Genomic DNA, 20,847 nt, shown 5'->3' with positions numbered 1-20,847 from the left:
AACATGTTTTGCTTGTTCCTATATATATATATATATATCATCACCATCATCTCCAGCATCATTTAGTGTCCATTTTCAATGCTGGCATGAGTAAGACAGTTTGACAGGTACTAGTATGCCAGAGAGCTGTATCAAGCTCCAGTCTATTTCAGCTTGGTCTCTATGGCAGGATGCCCTTCCTAACACCATCCACTCTGTACTGGGCGCCTTTTATGTGTCTGTGGCATGGGTGCCTCTTATGTGTTACCAGTGCTGTTGCTGTCACATGTCACCGGTACTGATGTATGTATGTGTGTGTATATGTACATATGTATGTATGTACATACATATCTATGTATGTATATATGAATGCATGCATGCTTGCATTCATGCACATTTACCTTCACACAGAAGCTTACCGTTGTTCCTTGTAATTTTGTTCACTATTGAATGGAACCAAATAATATAATATTGCTTTTTTTTGTTTTCTTTCCCATATAGGTTTAAAACTGTTAACTTTAGTAGCATACATGGCAATTCTAGTTGGCCTGTATGTCATTCCACTGTTTATTGAATCTCCATGTGTTCGACCAGCAGATAGTTTGCCTTCCAAACCAAGATTATTTGCCCACCGAGGTGCGTCAGGGGTATGTATTCGCTTATTTATTTTAAAGCTCTAAAATAATGATTATTTTTAGTAGTATGTTCTTGGTTCATTAACTACAGAAAGATAAAAATGGAAGATTTTATCTCTTATAACATTCAAATGGAAAGAAATGGAAAATCAATATCATCATCATAGTTTTAACCCTTTCGTTATTGTATTTATTTTGAGATGCTCTGTGTTTCTTTCAATTATTTTAAATATAACAAAGAATTTAGTAAAATAACTTAGTTATCATTAAACTAGTGTTAGGAACATAAATTGCGACTAAGGTTTGGTGGTATATTTTAATGCAAAACTTATGAAAACAAGAGCCAGAGCTGGTTTTGGCCGGGTTGGTAACGAAAGAGTTAATGACCACTTTGCAATACTTACATGAGTCAGATGGAGCTTAATGAGACCGATTTTTCTATTGCTGGATGCCCTTCCTGTCACCAACCCTTACCTGTTTCCATGCAAATCACTATTACCCCATCAGTGGACAGGTTTATGCAGAATATTGGTAATGAATGATACTACTTTGTATGACAGTGACACAACTATCATGTGTTGTCAAGACAAGGCGACATAAATGTATACATACTCTCTCTCCCTCTTTCTCACACACACACAAACAAACAAACAAACAAATATAAATGATAAGGAACAAGAAATGATGTAATGAACTTCATTAGGTTACCACTGTTTCTATTATAAAGTGATACTCAAACACTCAACTATGAGTTCCTTGCATATTGTACCAGAAACAGCTGTAAGATAATGAAGTTCATAACGTAATTTCTGGTTCTCTTGTCATTTATGTAATCTCTCATTACACTCTCTACTTGACTAATGCTTTTCTCTGAAGCATATGTATATTGACAGGGTTAAAGTAGAAGACACCAAGATGTTACACAGTGGGACTGAACCTGAAACCATGCAGATGGGAAGGAAACTTTTTAACCACACAGTGATGTCTACACTTATATTGAATATTGCAAAGTATCAAGTTTGGTTCTCAAATGTCTCAGACATGTCTTGTAGAACCAGGAACTTTAAATAATCAAGTCTAAAAATATCAGAATATCTTCTGCTACAAATCTATTAATAGTATTTTCACCATTGTTCAGTGTATCTTGTTGTTTTTCTGTTTTTTGTTAAAATAGATTTCCTTTTATTTGTTTTAGAAAGTAATGAATATTTGGTGTTAGTAGACACATCGTTAGTACACATCCATTTATTGTCTTTCGATCAATATTCAGCTTGTAAATTGATGGAGTTGGGTGGGTTGCTATATGGAATGTAATTTGAGTAGAATCTAATTTTACTGAATTTGTGTGTGAGTGTACTTTAGCAGCGAACAGCATTTTTCATTATAAATAGTGTACGCTGGAGGTTATTGTAGCTTTTACATTGTTAAGGAAGTCAAAGGTGTCAGTCTGGTGCAGCTTTTGCCCATTAAAAGACATAAGCCCAACTTGTAAAACTAATGAATAGTTAGTCATTCAATGTGACCGCTTTGCAATTATGTTGGTGTGTGGCCTTTTGATAAAGGCATTGGTTCAATTCTTGATCTTGTGCATAGTGTGTTTGAACAAGGCATTTCATTTCACATGCCCCATTTCATTCAGCTGAAAAGTAATCCCAGAGGAAGTGGTTTTAATCCTGAAATGGGCTGCAGTTCTCTATAGTGGAGGAGTGTTGTACTCTTAAACCCCATAGAAACTGAAAGAAACTCTGGTCTAATGAACCTGTAAGCAACAAACTAATCCTTTAGCATTCATATTATTCTGTCAAAAATAATGCTTATTTGTTCACTTTGTTTTGAATTAATCATGCATTATCTTGCAGCTTTGAGATTTTGATGAGGTAACTGTTAATTTTTAGAATGATATTGTCAGGTTGGTGTCAGAGGATACATCTGGTCAGTTTGAACATAATATGGATATGGCCGGTTTAAATGCTAAATGAATTATGAGGTCACTTGACCTGCTAGAAATAGCAGCCAAAGGTTACATTGGATAATGTACTCTTAGATACCCTTGAAAGGACAGGATTGTCCTGTCTTGAATGCTTTTGGTTATAGGTCTAATCAGTCACAACCGACCTGGGGTTAAACAACCACCATGATAGTGAATTGTGTGTTTTCTTATGGTTTGTCTTTCTTTACAAGAAGGTTGATTGAGTCATTCTCAGTAACTGCAGATGTGGCTCGTGTTTCATTGCCATTTTAACCTTTTAGAGTTTAGATTACTCAATCAGATGTAATGTGTATTTATTCACATCGTTTTGAATTAATACTGCATTATTTTCTAGGCTTGAGATTTTGATGATGTGATTGTTCGTGTTCAATATGACATTCTGGAAGATGCGAGATCTGATCAGTTTGAACATTAAACTTGTAGAATATTTTGACTGGATATGGCCTGGTTAAGTGCTAAAGGGCTGCTGACTAAACTAGCTGTTGTTTCCTTTGCTGTTGTTTCATTGATGATTACAAATATGATACTACATTTGGACACTAAATCAGTTTATTTCAGAGTACTGAACATGGTGGGCATGTATTCTCCTGCTTAACATATTTAGTAATTTTATGCTAAGGCCTGAATTTGATATCTTATTTGTTGGAAATTTAGCTGAAAATTTCATGTTGCTTTGATGACTGACCATGATGCTTTCATATTCAACCAAAATACTTAGTTGTTCTTCATATGAACTGTTAAAAAAGAATTTGAATTGTCAAATTGGCATTGGAAGGACATCCAGCTGTATAAACCATGTCAAATCAGACTAGAACCTGGTGTAGCTCTCTGGCTCATCAGTTCCAGTCAAACCATCTAACCGATGCCAGCATGGAGAGTGGATATTAATTGCTGCTGATGATGATGATGCTGATGCTGAACCATTCCTTCTCTAAAATACTCTGGAATAGTCTGCAGCTACTTCCTCCTTACCTTTTTCACTTGTACAATTGTTAAGTGTCTGATTTATTGTGTGGTATGTAATAGTTTTCAGAGTTCACAGTTTTACTATTAATAATAATAATTATATTAAAGTGAAATAAGAGATTCATTATAATAAATTAGAGTGACTGCAAACTGTAAAAGAAAATTTCAAACTAAGAAAACATGTCTCACAATGTGTGTATATATATATGTGTGTGTGTGTGTGTTTGTCCCTCCAACATCACTTGACAATCGATGCTGATGTGTTTACATCCCTGTAACTTAGCAGTTCAGCAAAAGATACTGATAGAATAAGTGCTAGGCTTACAAAGAATAAGTTTTGGGGTTGATTTGCTCAACTAAAGGCAGTGCTCCAGCATGGCCACAGTCAAATAACTGAAACAAGTAAAAGAGTAACATGTGTATCATCATCATCATCGATTAACATCCATTTTCCATGCTGGCATGGGTTGGACTATATATATATATATATATATATATATATATATATGCATGCATTCATGCATCTGATCGTGTGTGTATGTGTTTGTCTTGACATCACATGATAGCTGTCAACAAGCATCACCAACATACAAAGGATGTGATTCATTTGTTGTCTTTTGTGAAAGAAAAAACCATATCTAACCAAGGGGTAATATCTTGCATGGAGACAGGTGCTGGTTCGCAACAGGAAGGGCATCTGAGCGTGCTAGCTTTGAAATGTGGACATTAAAACAATGATGGTGATGACCACAACACTGATGATAATTACTTTACAGCCTTACAAACAACATCTGACACAATACAACTCAAGCTATTTAGTTTACAAAGAGCAGTAAACGTTTTTTTCTGATTAACACGAGCATGTCATAACAATATGAAGAAACCAGTCAGTAGCCTGTGCCAATCCTAGCTAGGCAAATATTTTTTAGTTGTTAAAGATCCACTAAGAAGTGTGGTTATCTAGAAATGAAATAACAGTTCCTTTTCCACATTAGCCAGGACATTACAAATTCAACTTTTGTAAAGGAGACATCTCACCTACTGTAGTGACACTACTATTAACCTCATTAAACTGCAAGTGAAGAAAGCAATTCAAATTTTTATGAAGAAAGTACTGATTGACAAGCCCATATATGGGCAATTTTTCAGAACATTAGAACAAGAAACTCACATGTAGGTTAGAAGACCCATTCTCCATAACAGAATTGATATCCTAAAACCACAGTGCCATGTAAAAATTTACTGGTGCTACATAAAAAGCACAGGTGATGGTGCCATGTAAAAAACTGTGGTGATGCTTCCATGTGAAAAAACAGTAGTAATGGTATCATGTAAAAAACACTGGTGCTGGTGCCACATAAAAAGTATCCAGTGCACTCTGTAAAGTGTTTGGCATTAGGAAGGGCATCCAGTTGTAGAAACAAAGCCAAAAGCAAGGTATAGGACCTGGTGTTGCCCCTAACCTTGCCAATTCTGTCAGGCCATCCAACACATGCCAGCATGGGAAACTGACATTAAATGATGATGGTGATGATGGTAGTGGTGGTGGTGGTGAAAAGTGCTTATCAAGGAAACTAAGTTACATGTTAACAACTCAAAACTGAGCCAGGGTCACAAGGCATACAGTCTTTAAAACCTGTGGAAACTTTAAATGTAAGCCTTGTGGTTACAATACAGTAAAAGTTGATGTTTATTATTGGCCAAATCTAAATGTGTAAACTTAGATAATTAGGTTTCTCAGTATAATTCCTCAACGAAATGAAAATCAAAATCATTGATATTTTATTAATTAAGCATGTCTGAGAACCAGTGACCAATTAATATCACTACACAATTCTCTGTAACATGTTCCATCAATACTCATAGAAATAGAGATACAAACAATCAGACATTGTCCTTGAAGACAATAGAAACAGAAAATTAGCTTCATGAAACTCACTGGTCTTGAAGGTGCTGCAAAGGTCATGGGTATTGTCCTTCTTTCTAGACTTTATGAGTAAACAGGAAATTGAAAACAGTGAAGTAATAAGAGCAACATCCACAATAATAATCCTTTTTACTAGGCACCGGACCTGTAATTTTGTGCGAGTGGGGACAGTCCATTACATCAACCTCAATGCTCAACTGGTACTTCTTTCATTGACCCAAAAAGGATGAAAGATACAGTTGACCTTAACTGAATTTGAACTCTGAATGTACAGCCAGAAGGAATGCTGCTAAGTATTTTGTTTGGCATGGTAACAATTCTGCCAGATTGCCGCCTTTATAATGATAATAATATATAGTTTAACCCAAATGTAATTATAAAGTAATTATAATGTAATTATAAAGAGGTGTTGACTGAATATATGTAATAAATCTATTATTTTCATGATTTTTTCCGTTACAGATCACATGACTAAAGTAAAATATTATTAGTTGAGTGAGTAAGGGAGATAACTTTGAATGTGTCTGAAATCATACATGTCAATAGAAGTACCATATTTGATGGAATATAAGATGCATTGTGTTCCAAAAAGATGTCTCAAAAAATCACCCCTGCTCCTATATGTGGAGTTGAACCTTCCATATGCTAATTTTGTCCCTGATACTTGCTTTTTCCTGAACATGCACTGCTGAAATTGGGATGCATCTAATATGTCTGTGCATCTTTTATTCTATCAAATACAAATATAACTGAGAAACAAAGCAATGAGTTGGAATGAATATAATTATTATTGTTGTTGTGGTTTTGGTAGAATCGTCAAAATATTGGAATAAATGCTTTGTGGTATTTTCTCCTGAGTTCAAAGCTGAAGTGAACTTTGCCTTCCATCTTTTTGAGGGTTCATAGAATAGAGTACTTCTCCAAAACTTCCAGTTTTGAGCCTATGTAAATAATAACAATGATAATAATAATAATAATACTAATTTCTTTTATTAGCAAGAGGGACATAAGATGAGTGGGGACATCACAAGGACAGAATACATAAAGGAAAGGAAGGAAGAAATGGGAAAATGATTGAAATGTGATAGAAGTATACATCAGTCACTCTGTGTGGCACCTTGAGCAAGTGCCTTCTACTATAGCCTTGGAATGCCAACAATTCTGCCAGCTCACTGCCTTAACAATAAATAATAATAGTAATAATAATAATATTTTTAAAAGATTGACATTCCATTTTAATGTACTGCATTTCTTGGCCATATTCATCAGTGAAGATGAGAGAAAACACTTGAATTTAAAACAGGAGAAGAAAAAGTAGGATGGGAATAAAGTAGCAGAAAATGGAGTGGGGGAGCAACAGATTGTCTGTAATGCAAAGGAAAGACGAATCAATAAATACAGGGGTCTGATGGGCTGCTATCAGTTTGTGTTGGTCACTGCTGAGACCTCAGCTGTTCTCAGATCCTGCACTACTGTTTTTGTCTGCAAAATTGAGATAATGGTAGCCTGTATGAGAATGAACCCTACAAGGTGAAGTGGCTGCTGTAGCAAGTGTCACTAGCCATTCTCTGCAGCAATACCATTGTGGTCATATCTGTGGGATGTAGCTGAACATGCCATTTATTCTGGGGGGTGTGGCCCATTACTCCCTCTCCCACCATCTTATATTTCTTTTTCTGTTTCTTGTTTCCTTGTAATTAAATTGTAATAAATAAAGTTCACCAATATTTTAAAATTAGACACAGTATTTTTTTAGCTAGAAATCTCTCAATATGTTACTGTTGGATTATATTTAACCAAATTTAAATTCAGTTCTTTTGTATTTTAAAAATTTTCTTGCAAGGTTGCACCTGAGAATACTTTAGTTGCATTCCAATTAGCTGCGAACCAAAGTGTCTATGGATTTGAGTCAGATGTACGAATAAGGTAAATTACATTGTTTCTTTCTACATTTTGAAATATAAATTCTATAAGTTATTTCTCAGTTATAACCCATTCCTGATAACTGGTGATTCAGTTTTCTCTATTAGAAATATTTGTGGTTAAATAAGATGCAGTAATAGCTATGTGGTCAAGAAGTTCACTTCTCAACCATATGGTTTTGGGTTTAGTCCTGCATGGCAATATGGGTGTCTTTTATTATAGTCCTAGATTAACCAATGATTTCTTAGTTAAATTGATACATGGAATCTGTACAAGGTCTATGTGTGTGTGTGTGTGTCTATGTCTGCACTTGTATGAAAACTTGTCGGGCCAGAGTCAATGTTGTCTTTTGTCAATTCCCTGTAAACAAATCATTTGGCAGTTTTGCTTTCAAATACATGTGCAATGAAAACTCCCTTTAAAAACAGGTGAGAATTAGTGACAGAAAATTACTCTCTGTCACCATCCAGTTCCATTATTATCAATTTGAATTGGGAGCTTGCATCATAGTTGATTACAGAACCATAGATACCATCCCTATGGACACATTACAGTTACTCTCTTGATAGAGTTTGGTGATCCTATTTCAAGAGTTATTGCTCTTCCACTACCACCACATCCAACCCATCAACTGTATACAAATGAATTGAAACATGCATATACAGCCATTACCTATTTTTCTGTCTTTGGTTGCATTGTTTTTGTAAATGTATTTGTATACAAAGCATTGTAACTTTCAGTGGTGGCTCTGAAATCTATAGAAAATCAATAGAGATAAGATTAAAAATGAGAACGTCACACTGTTGAAACAAAAAGCAAGATAGTATTGACTTGTGAACCTTTAATATACTTGGTAGACTATTATGGCTGCAAAATGAAATACAATGTCCTTGCTAGCCATTGATATTTACACACTGTTTGCCAGGAATATGTTTAATATGTAAATTGGTCTATCCAGTAGTGTTACACGGCTAAATTTAGTGGGTATTTAAGCAGTGTACTTGTTGATGGTTGGATGTGGTACTGATGAAAGAACAAGAACACTTGAAATATGCATATACACTCATTACCTATTTTTCTGTCTTCAATCACATAGTTTACATAATTGTATACAAAATATCATAACTTTGAGTGCTGGCTCTGAAGCTCTGCACTCTATAAATAATCTGTACAGATAAGCTTATATTAAATGAGTAACAAAGATGTACAGGTGTCAAATCATTATGGCTGTTACAAGCGACTCCTTTAATTGATTAATGAAAACATTACATCATTCAAAAGAAACCATTCTTGTCAGGTGACCACATAGACTTCAAACATAAAGGATATATAACCATTTCCTTAATATATTCACATTAATAACCAAACCCAAAATATTTATATTGTTTCTTTTGACATAGCTGTAGCAGGATATCAGGAGTGGATATCATCACTTAGCTAGGTTGCATTGTCTGCACATATGGCAGGAATCTCAGGTACAAACAACCCTGCATGGAGTCTTGATATTCAATATCCAATTGATATTGCTTGGGTGTATGGATTATACCAACCTAGTAAGGTACCTCAATTTAAGTACCTAATTAAATGGAACCTTAATTACATGTATATATATTAGAGGAAAAAGGGGATCTGCTCTTTCTCATTCACAAAATAAGTACCCCTCTTAATTTTGCTAAGATTGCTTTCAATTTTGGTGTATCGATACAACTCTGAATTTTGATTGCGACCAACCAATTACTTTATCTCGTAAATTAAAGAATATGATGTTAATTGGAATTAAAGTTGGGAAATTTGGGTAATTTTAGCCAATCAACAGACAGCATAGCATTAGTAGCGTGTTACCATGACAACCGCACACTGTGTTGTGGTTCACTGTTGTCTGTGTTGATATTTTACACTTAGTATTTTTACATATTTTTCATTTCATATATTTTTGGGACTCATTGACTCAGATTGCTGGATTTATGATTTCACTAGGTTAATTCTATTCATAAAAGTTTTAATTAGGAGTATTTCTTAAACCGTTAGCTTCACATTTCAACAGCTTAACTTAGATTTAGCACACGTTACAGGAACTGAGAGGGATATCGTGGAACAGAAACTGTGGGTGATGCAGATAATTTGACATTATTTTTTAATTCTGCAGGCAAAAAACATATATGATACAGGTATTCTTTTCCTTGGGACAAATTGGGACACCCCCTTTTCAAACACACACACACGCCCCCCCCCTCCAACCCACACAAACCCCCTTCACACACAAACCCCAAAACCCACCCACACATACATGCATCACACATGCATGCACACACATGCATGCACACACACACACACTCACACACACACACACACACTCACACACACACACAGAGGCATGTACTTATATATATATTAATGATTTACATAAATACATGGCAGGTATACATAATACTGAAGTACACATAAAATAACACATGCAGACAAATATATTAATATAACAAATTAAAAAAATAATAAAATCATAAAATTAATGAAGAGACAAAAGAAACAGTAAGATGATACATGTTTATTTAGAAACCTACAATAAAATTAGGTATTTCTGTTTATTTAAAAACGTACAATGAACAAGTTAGATGCTAAACTACAAATTTCACAGGGTACAACCTTAAAGTTGACACATTTATGTCTTGCTATTGGCTAAAAATATCCAGTTTTTTCAATTTTTAAGCCCCTGTAACTTTTTTCTCCACAACATCATACTTTCAAAACAACGAGACTGGAAGGCTACATTAGTATAGCCAATTTTCAGACCTTTTACCTCGTTTTAAAAAATACATACTTTGCTAATGAAAAAAACTAGATCCGAAAAAGGACTATATATATATAGCAGTGGTGGTGGTGGTATGTATGTGTGCATTTAGATGTCATATAGGTTTTCTACAGTTTCTGTGAATCAAACTTACACACATGGTATTAATTGGTCCCAGCCACTAGGCATGTTCATTCCATGAGCTGGCTGCTCTGTTAATCAGATCAACTGGGGCCCTTGTAATCATAACCGATGGAGTTCTTGTATGTGTGTGGTTAGAAGTGATAGTAAGGAAGTTTGACCACAGATAATCATACATGTGTCATTTGAAATATTTTCTTACAGTTTAGATGGAATTCCGTTTATTTTACATGACAAAACATTACGACGGACAACCAATATTGAAGAAGTATATCCCGACCGAGTGGATGATGATGCTTCTACATTTACATTTGATGAATTGCGGAAACTCAATGCTGGAAGCTGGTTTTTAGAGGTAAGTTATCTAAGAGTATTTAAAGTTTCTTGTATGGACATTATTTTTGTAATAATTTTTAATTATTTCTAATACTTTCTGAAAATATTCATAAATATAGAAATACAAATTTCTTATGATTATCATCATCTTGGTTTTAACATCCACTTTTCCATGCTTGCATGGGTTAGGCAGAGTTTATTGAGGCAGATTTTTTACAGCTGGATGCATTTTCTGTCACCAACTGTGACCTGTTTCCTAGCAATGTAATATTTACCCATGATTAAGGTGGTGAGCTGGCAGAAACATTAGCTTAGCAATATTTCATCTGTCTTTATGTTCTGAGTTCAAATTCCGCTGAGGTCGACTTTGCCTTTTATCCTTTCAGGGTCGATAAATTAAGTACTATTTGTGTAATAGGGTCGATCTTATTGACTGGCTCCCTCCTCAAAAATTTGGGGCTTGTGCCTAGAGTAGAAAAAAATATTTCACCATGACCAGACATGTTTTAGTGGAATATTGGAAATGAATAACACTGCTTGTATGACAGTGACATTCATTTACAACAGTGTTTCTTGGCCATTTTGTTTTTACTTATGGACCCCTTTGATCCCTATTTTACTCAATGGATCCTCCTAGTCATTTGATGTTTAAAAAATCCTATTATATTTCTATAATTAAATATTAGTAGGAATTGTATAAAAATATTAAAACACTTTGTGTATTGTAGAAGTATAACCAATTCATTGCTCATAAATTTTAACAACAAAATCTTATATAGACCCTGGTTGAGAACCACTGTATGTATGTATGTATGTATGTTTGAATACACATACACACTCACTCACACATATAAATAAATGAATAAATAAATAAATAAACTGATGTGAATTCTCCAAATCCAGTCTGTTAGTGACACAGTGAAGATTTGTTAGACATTTTGAAGAATGTCCATTTGAGATTCTTTAGGTGAAGAGATGCACACAACTGGGTGGGTGCATCAACAGCTCAACCAACACACCAACTCAACCTCATATTTACAAACACTGGAAACTCTTTTGACTAAAAAGTTTTGTTGCTTTGTTAGTGACCAGCTTGAACTCTTTTAAGAAGAAAATAAGGCTCAAAGAAGAATCATACACACACACAGTGAACAATAAAAAGGAAAATGTAGGAGGAACAAATTTGAACAAACCCAATGTTAGCCTAATGCTTCATTGGAAAGAGAGAGTGTCTTAATGTTTTGGACATTAGTCCTTTATCAGAAGAAAAGAAAGGGAAAAGCATATATGGGAGTGAGAAAGAGATATATTCAATAAAAAGAAATAGGCAAAGGGTTAGAAACCAAGTGGGAATGCTGTGATATTATAGGGGAGTTCAAAGAGAAGAGGTAGGTGTGCAGGTGTAAGTATATTGAATGCATCCATGTCTGGAAAGAAGCATAAAGGGGTAGCGGTGTGTGTGTTAGTGTAGTGCATGTATATAGGGTTGTGCAAGTGGAAACATCCTTGTAATTGATGATGAAAATCATTCACGTGTCCCAAATGCTACACAACTCTATTGTACCAACTCAAATCCAGGAATTTTATATATTTCCATGTGATCATTGTAGACTGAACTGCAAGAGAAACAGGAGACGTGTATGACTGTGAAATATGTTTTAATTTCATTATGTCAGAGATGAATTTTGATAAATCTGATAAAGTCAATTTCTTGAATGCAGTTTAACCTCAATCTATGAGTCATCATCACGTGTTCTGGTAGTGGGCGAATCCAGCACATTGAGATTGTAGGGCATGACATGTTCAATACCGTGTATGCCCTCCTTGGGCACTCAAAAACAGCTGTACACCATCAGTACATGGAGTGCCTGAGGCAGTTCACAAAAGCCATTGGCACCTGTGCCCACACCCTGAGGAAAGCTGCCTCCAGCTCCACATGTGTTGCCAGCCTTGGGACCACCTGGTTCAGCCATCTCTGGATTTCATCATACAGGTATTCAAATGGATTCAAATCTGGGTTGAGAGCCAGATACAGCATGGTTCTAATGTTGTACTGATGCAGGAAGTCCATGGTGAACTTGGCCATGTGGGAAGGAGCATTGTCCTGCTGGAGCATGTGGCTATGGTGACATGTGAAGAAGGGCATGATGTAAGGTCTTAGGATCTGATCAACATAGCGCTGCGCTTTGATGCCTTTCTCTCTGTCTGCACCAACATTTTGAAAAATAATCACATTTCTTTTGCAGTTTAGAGTATATTTACTAGACACCTTACAACATCTACTTGGTGGCTCTTTTTATTCATTTAAACTAGTTATATAATTAAATATTCTGCAGTTGCTTTCTCTGATAACTGATGATTAACCATGTTAAATTTACTGAAATTGATAAATAATTATAGATATGACTCATTTTCAGTTTTGATACCAGCAATTTGTTATACCACAGTCAAAGCATGATTAAAAATCAATACTTTCCCAGCTTAGCAGCTAATAATAGAGTTTGGAAAAAGTGTGGATGGTATCTCATGTCTCTGTTATGTTGAATTTTGAGTGTGTTATTTAGCTTTATTTTAATCTTACTGCTAGATTTTTTTCCAGCATTTTTGCTGTCTGTTCTAAATTTATTTCATATGTTCTACACTCTTTATGGTATGATATCCTTAATATTTAAACAGGCCATATCTGGCCCAAATATTCTACATCTTTTATGCTCAAACAGGCCAGATCCTGCCTCTCACATCTACCTTACAATGTCATTCCATAGATAAGTTATATTTTTAAAAGTTGCAAAATAATGCACGATTAATTCAAATCAATGCAAATAAGCATTATATTTGACAGAATAAGGTGGTGAGCTGACAGAATCATCAGCATACTGGACAAAAGGCTTAGCAGCATTTCTTCTGGCTTTACATTCTGAGTTCAAACTATCATTTAGAATCTGAGTTTGTTTAGTAAAATGAGTCAACTGTGTCATTCATCCTTTTGGGGTTGATGAAATACTCAATCAGTTTAGCATTGGGGTTAATTTAATCTAGTCCTGCCCCAACAAGATTTCAGGCCTTGTACCTTTAGTAGGAAGGACTATATTTGACAGTGTAATCTGAATGCTAACAGGATTAAGTATTATCCATTTATTTTATAAACAGAAACTATTTCTAAACCTGTGTGCATGTGTGTGTGTGTGTGTGAGAGAGAGAGAAATATATATATATATATATATATATATATATATATATATATATATACCGGAGTAAACACATAAATGTGAAACAAGGTGGAAAAAAGAGTACTCAAATACCAGTGGTAGAGTAATATGCTTTATTTTAAGCAGCAAAAGTATATATATATATATAGAGAGAGTGTGTGTGTGTGAGCGTGTGTGTGTGTGAGCATGTGTGTGTGTGTGTGAGAGCGTGTGTGTATGTGTGTGTGAGAGCATGTGTGTATGTGTGTGAGTGCGCACCCGCGTGTGTGTGTGTGTGTGTGTGTGAGTATTTGTACATATTTGTATGTGTGGGTAGTTGTTATTTCCACTTCTTTGCATGAGATTATCTAAACTGATTAATTATAATAATAACAACAACATTAAAATGAATAATGATATGGTGTTGTGCTTACATTAAGTCTCATAACTTTGAATTTTGGAAGTAGTGAAATATAAAAATAACACCTGTACTTGTAATATAATTAAAGGTTGGTGACAAGAAAGGCATTCGAATATAAAATACTGTCTCAAATAAGTACATGTCTAACCTAAGCCAGTTTAGAAAACCAAATATAAAATAAACAACTAAACAAATGAATAATGCTTAATGATAATGCTTACTTCATGATATTCATTACATTCTCAATCTTAAATTTCTACCAGTTAATCCTTCCCAAAGCCAAGAATTTTACTAAACAGATTCATATTTTATATGATAATTTTCTTTCTCAAGTTTTCTCTGCTGATCTTGCTTTCTTATATATATTTGTCTGCATATTAGGAAGATCCAATGGATGTTGTTGGATCTCTTACTGACAAAACAAAGGAAATCTACAATAACCAAACCATTATGTCTTTGGAAGAATTGATTGACTTAGCAAACTTGACAGGGAAGAATATTTTTATAGACGTACAAATCCCAGTCAAGGAAAATCCTTATTACCATACAGCTTATAAAAAAGCTGTTGATGTGATACTGAACACTGGAATTCTTCCTAAACAGGTAGATTTTTTTTTTGCTTTCTTATTACTTGCATCTGTATGAAATATGCTAGTTTTGACATGTCAATTAGTTTCTGTTATTTATATGTTGATAGATGACACAGTTTCCTTCTTTGTACGGAGTGCTTTACGAACATTATTGATATCCTGGATAAAAGTTTGCACATAAAATTGAAAGTTCTAGCAATATTAGCATATTATATTTTCTAGTATACAAGTTGAATTTTCAACCCAAAAGTTACAGCCAAAAAAAAGGTCAACTTATACTGGACAAGTTTTGAGGACCAAAAGTTCTATGCAAAATGTAGCAGGATGAAATGTTTACACTATGTGTTTACACAATATACAACATTAACTTTTGTACTGGAAAATGATAGGCTCTCCTGCCAAAGATGATGTATGAATGTTCAGCTTTTTTGCTAAACAAACTGCACAGCTGATTTGTTTATAGTGATCTAATGTATGTGTTGTACATTAGCTCACTCCTTTCAACAAATCAAGGCTCATGTCAGGTGTTGAAGTGATCGCAGAACAACGTGAGATGACGTGTTTTGCTCAAGACAACAATGCACAACATGGTCTAAGAATTGAAACCTCAATCTCACAATCCTGAATGTAACACCCTAACCAGTAGTGTATGTGCTCTTAGGCTGGAAAATACAGTAGTTAATATTGCTAAAACTTATAACATGAATCTAGAGTGTTTTCCTTTTATGCCATAATCTTCAAATTATTTATCTTCATGTAAAATTTTTAGCAACTACTGTTAGTAATATACTCTCCCTAGCTTGTGATTTTGCTAATATAATAGTTTGTAGTAGAGAGGTGGTATTGTCTGTTGTCTAATGTTGTATTCATAATGTTTAATGATGTTTGGTTGGCAGTAATTTTTTAATATTAGCTCTGACACATTTGGAAACATCAAACCAAACTTTTCTTCTAACACTTTTTAAACACAACTGCTTGTGCTATGATACGCTGTTTCTACTCTTCTATTATTGTCCCAAATCCTTTCTCTTTGACAAAGTATCCTTCCTTGAGGCAAGATTTGCATCTTGTGTTTCCTATCTTGTTTGTTTTCCAGGCTTCTATTCTACTCAGATCTTTTAAACACAACTACTACGTCTATAATTGATTTGTCCAATATGTAGTTAATATAATCCCAATTTAATGTGGTAAGTTAGCAGAATTGTTTGCATGCCAGGCAAAATGCATAGCACTATTTTGTCTGCCTTTACATTCTGTGTTCAAATTCTTCTGAGGTCAACTTTGCCTTTCATCCTTGCAAGAACAATAAAATAAGTACCAGTTGAGTTGCTGGGGGTCAATGTAATCAACTTACCCACCTTCCCTGGAATTGCTGACCTTGTGCCAAAATTTAAAACCAATATAATCCCAACTAATTTTATGAATAACCTTTTGTCCTCTGTTTCACTTTTTATAGATTTGGTGGTTCTCAAAAGTCTATCATTCAGCATATACCACCAATTTTACACAAACTGGGACAAGTTATCTACCAGTTGAAGATCTCATAAAATTGCATATCTCTAATTTCAATGCTAGGTATGATACACTTAGTGAAGTTGAAATCCTGTAAGTTTTAATCTTATTTCATAGCTTTGTCAATTTATATTTATTCTTTTTCTCCATACTTATTTATCCCATGCTTCATTACTCAGTTATTCTTGTTTTTTGCTTTTTTTTCTTCTCAAATTTCATTTCTTGTTCATACTCTTTGAATTTACAATTTAAGTTAATTTACCCTGAACATTCAAACAAACTTTAAAAATGCTGCTGCAGTTAATGTCTACATTGTACATACTTTGAATTCTTTACCAATTTGATTCTGGTATTTACCTGTTATTTACACTGTTGAGAATCACAGCTGACCAAGTGAATAAGCTCGACATGTTATTGATAGCTTGATATGTTACTGGTTGTCAGTAGTTTATAGTAATTATCATCATCGTTTAACATCTGTTTTCTATGCTGGCATGGGTTGGATGGCTTGACAGGAGCTGGCCAGTTGGGGAGTTGTCCAGGCTCCAATTGTCTGTTTTGGAATGGTATCTATGGCTGGATGCCCTTCCTAACACCAACCACTTTACAGAGTGTGCTGGGTGCTTCCTACATGGAACCAGCATGAGTGCATTTTATGTGGCAGCTGCATGAGTGCATTTTACATGGTACTGGCACCTGCAAGTCAAGCACCTTTTAGCTGAGAGAGGGAGTGTGGACATGGCTATAAAGGACATCCCTATATGTATGGATGGCTGAGATTTTATGTAGCTTGATGTGTTTTCTGAGGTACAACAACTCACCACAAGTCTTGGTCCTTTGTCATCTCCTCATTGAGGCCCAGCATCTGAAGATCCTTTCTTGCCACTTCGTCCCACATCTTTTTGGGTCTATCCTATCTACAGATTTCTAGTAAAGATATTTAATCATCTAAACTGATATATCAACGGAATGGTTAACTCACTTGGTACCGTATTTCTGTCAAAATACACTGCCATTTTTTCAATTAATTTTGAAATAATGAAGAATTTAGTAAAATAATTTAATCATTATTAAGCTGGTGTGTGGAACATAAATTAACAGAACAATTTGAAGGAATGTATAGATTTAGATCACATTAACTCTTTAACATTTCAACCAACCATATTTGACACAAATATTCTACCTGTTTTATGTTCAAACTGGCCAATACTAGTCTCTCACATCTACCCTGTAATGTCATTCAAACAATAAACAATCACATCATCAAAATTTCAAAGGTATGAGATAATGCACAACTAATTGAAAACAATCTGAATAAATGAGCATTACATTTGAAATCTGAATACATTTGAAACTGAACGCTAATGAGTTAAACATGATAGAACTGATGGTAGTCTCTGGTGGGTTGTTGCCAAAAGGGTTAATGCAAGATATCTCAATTCAGTGATTCATCTTTTATCTTTTATTTGTTTCAGTCATTAGACTGTGGTCATGCTGGGGCACCACCTTGAAGAATTTTAGTCAACCAAATCAATCCCAGTTCTTAGTTTTTTGGGTTTTTTTAAGCCTGGAACTTATTCTATTAGACCCTTTGTCAAACAACTAAGTCACATGGACATAAACACACCGATACCAGTTGTCAAGGCTTTGGTCAGTCCAAGGCTATAGAAGACACTTGTCCAAGGTGCTACACAGTGGGACTGAACCTGGAACCATGTGGTTGGGAAGCAAACTTCTTACTAAGTCTGCACCTGCAAAAGTTTAGTTTGGCTATTTACCTTTGTTAGCCAATTAATGTTAATTATAGGACCCACTAATGTGTTATATACTATGGTATAAATCTATAGAGTTAAATCATATTTAGACTTCTCTAACTGGTGACTATTCACTTTCATTTTTATTGTTTTCAGACAATATCGTGAATCCAACATTACTACTAATGTCTACTTGGTTAATTCATACTGGCTGTTTTCCCTGTATTGGTGTCTGGGTGTACAATCTGTAACAACAGATGAATGTCATGTCCTCAATAAAATTGAAAAACCATTATGGCATTTGGCAAGTTTAAACCAATTCTTTTGAAGTTTCTGAAATTTTGTGTCTAATTTTATGTTTTGTATTTAGTTTGAAATCTCTTAGGAATCTGTTTCTCATTCTAATATGCATTAAAATTTTCAGTAATTTAATTTCTTTCAATGAAGAAAAATAAGCATCTTTGATGATCTTTGATGATCATACTGCTACTGCTACTGACACCAACAAATGATAATAATAATCCTTTCTACTACAAGAACAAGACTTGAAATTTTTTTGGGAAGGGACTAGTTGATTACGTTGACCCCACTGTTTCATTGATGAAAGGCACCGTCAACAGAATTTGAATTCAGAACATAAAGGCAGACGAGATGCCACTAAGCATTTTGTCCAGTGTACTAATGATTCTGGCAACTCAGTGCCTTAATAATGATAATAATGATGATGATTTCAAATTTTGGAAGAAGTTCAAGAGTTTCAGAGAAAGGCAAACCAATTATATTAACCCCAGAGTTCAGCTGGTACTTATCCTATTGATCCTGAAAGAATGAATGGCTAAGTTGACCCTGGCATATAATAATAATGTGTAACATATAGAAGATTGCAATGCTATGCACCACACACATATTATGTAGAACACTTTTAATTCAGTAAAAGATAATAAAACCAAAGCAAAACACCATGTGTAACCATGACACACAGCTGCATTCAATAGTGCAGAGAAAGCACACTGCAAAAAGAAAACTACTAGAAAACAATAAGAACAATATTCTGTTGTGTCTGGGGAGAATAATTTTCTTTTTGTGCCTTATAATTTAACACTCACCGGTAAAATTTCCCCATATTTCTTATTTTTATTTTCCTAAAATTTTCGTTGCATCTTGCAACCTTTTCAATAGTCTTGACTCTGTTATTTACACAGCCAAATCCAAGAATGAAATAAGAACAATAGTAATAGTAATAATCATTTTGAAAACTATGGGATGCAACATGTTTTATTTTAAATAGAGAAAAGGCTGAAATGCTCAGTAATAAAACTATGAAGACAAATAGAGGTGAATTTCGATTTGTGAGTCTCAGGTGATCATGATACAAAAGAAGCTTTAGCACATGTCCATAGATGGTGTTCTGCCAAAAAGTTAACATCAAACAGACAGACTCTTAATTTCACTGCCCAAGCAAAATGCAAAGCCAAAAGAAAATAGTGGACAAATGACAACTACATTGAAGTACTATATGCATTCTGCACTGCAAATCTATACCTGAAACACAGAGATAATAAAACAAGCATGAAATATCGAGAAGAAGAAATACTGATATAAGGAACACAACTCGTACTATACACAAAATGCACAATACAAACACTAATACAATGAAAGACTGCAATTAGACCCATAATAAAACAAACTAATGCAGTACAATATTGGAAAGAGTTTGCACTCCCCCCAAAAAGAACACACAATGCTACATACATGGAGGTGTAGCAGGTGATACAGTAGAAATTTGCCTGACACTAAGGCACAAGGCCTTGAAAATTTTTGGAGGAAGTGGGGGCTAGTTGATTACATTGACATCAGTATGTAATTGGTACTTATTTCAGGGACTCTGAAAGGATGAAAGGTAAAGTCAACCTTGGTAGAATATGAATACAGAATGCAGTGGCAGACAAAATACTGATAAGCATTTCACCTGGCGTGCTAACGATTCTGCCAGCTCGCCACCTTCATAATAATAATAATAATAATAATAATAATAATAATAATAAAATAATCCTTTCATGTTGTGGCATAAGTCCAGCAATTTTAGGGGTAGGGGCTAGTTGTTTGCATCAACCTGTGCTTCACTGGTATTTATTTTATTGACCCCCAGAAGGATGAAAAGCAAAGGTAACCTCATTAGAATTTGAACTTGGAACATAGAGAGCTGGAAGAGATGCTGCTAGACATTTTGTTTGACATGCTAACATACATATTTGCTTGCTCATTGCCTGAGTAATACTAATAATAGTAGCAGTCCAAATATTTAATTTTCTTTTATGTTATCTTCCAGACTCCAGGAACATATCTCATGACATGGGTTTCAGTTGATATAATATCTGCTATCATCATCATCACCATACTTATAGTACAATGGTAAGTCAATGTATTACATGTAAAGTTTCGCATGTAATGGAAAATTATTGCAATGTTTATCGAGTGATTTTTTTTCCTTTATTGGTCACTTACTTAAAAACTTTAATCTTTGCAGGGTCCGGTTATTGGGAACACGCTTCAATCCAGAGACAATTTCGTTACATTCTCAACAGACAATGACTATCCTTACAGACCAGTATCATTCTACTTCAAGACCTATGAAAGAAAATCTATTATTTACTGCTGACTAACTTGAAGAAGATGTTCTGGAAACAACTGATTCTC

At 34.6% G+C, this 20,847-nt stretch overlaps 2 protein-coding genes across 2 annotated transcripts in view; both read left to right on the top strand.

The window, feature by feature from the left end:
- LOC118761478 (glycerophosphodiester phosphodiesterase domain-containing protein 5-like) overlaps window positions 1-486 on the top strand; it is a 19,803-nt gene extending 19,317 nt beyond the window's left edge. The window contains exon 4 of the mRNA XM_036499409.1: window positions 481-486. Coding sequence (XP_036355302.1) covers window positions 481-486 — 6 coding nt within the window. The remainder of the gene's footprint in view (window positions 1-480) is intronic.
- On the top strand, window positions 487-20,847 carry LOC115229939 (glycerophosphodiester phosphodiesterase domain-containing protein 5-like). The gene is made up of 8 exons (XM_029800196.2): window positions 487-626; window positions 7,341-7,423; window positions 10,554-10,704; window positions 14,676-14,897; window positions 16,341-16,489; window positions 18,307-18,454; window positions 20,480-20,562; window positions 20,678-20,847. The coding sequence occupies exons 1-8, from the start codon at window positions 510-512 to the stop codon at window positions 20,811-20,813; spliced, it is 1,089 nt and encodes a 362-aa protein (XP_029656056.2). The 5' UTR covers window positions 487-509; the 3' UTR covers window positions 20,814-20,847.

Source organism: Octopus sinensis, unplaced genomic scaffold (genome assembly GCF_006345805.1).
Source record: "Octopus sinensis unplaced genomic scaffold, ASM634580v1 Contig13915, whole genome shotgun sequence".
Taxonomy (NCBI): domain Eukaryota; kingdom Metazoa; phylum Mollusca; class Cephalopoda; order Octopoda; family Octopodidae; genus Octopus; species Octopus sinensis.
Note: the sequence above shows the minus strand (reverse complement) of the source record. Positions and strands in the feature narration are given on the sequence as shown.

Bases quoted from the DNA above. Each gene is read 5' to 3' on its own strand.
- LOC115229939 (XM_029800196.2), top strand. From the start codon at position 510: ATGGCAATTCTAGTTGGCCTGTATGTCATTCCACTGTTTATTGAATCT. The intron at 7,424-10,553 runs GTAAATTACATT...ATTTTCTTACAG, and splicing joins GAGTCAGATGTACGAATAAG to TTTAGATGGAATTCCGTTTA. The intron at 10,705-14,675 runs GTAAGTTATCTA...TCTGCATATTAG, and splicing joins CTGGAAGCTGGTTTTTAGAG to GAAGATCCAATGGATGTTGT.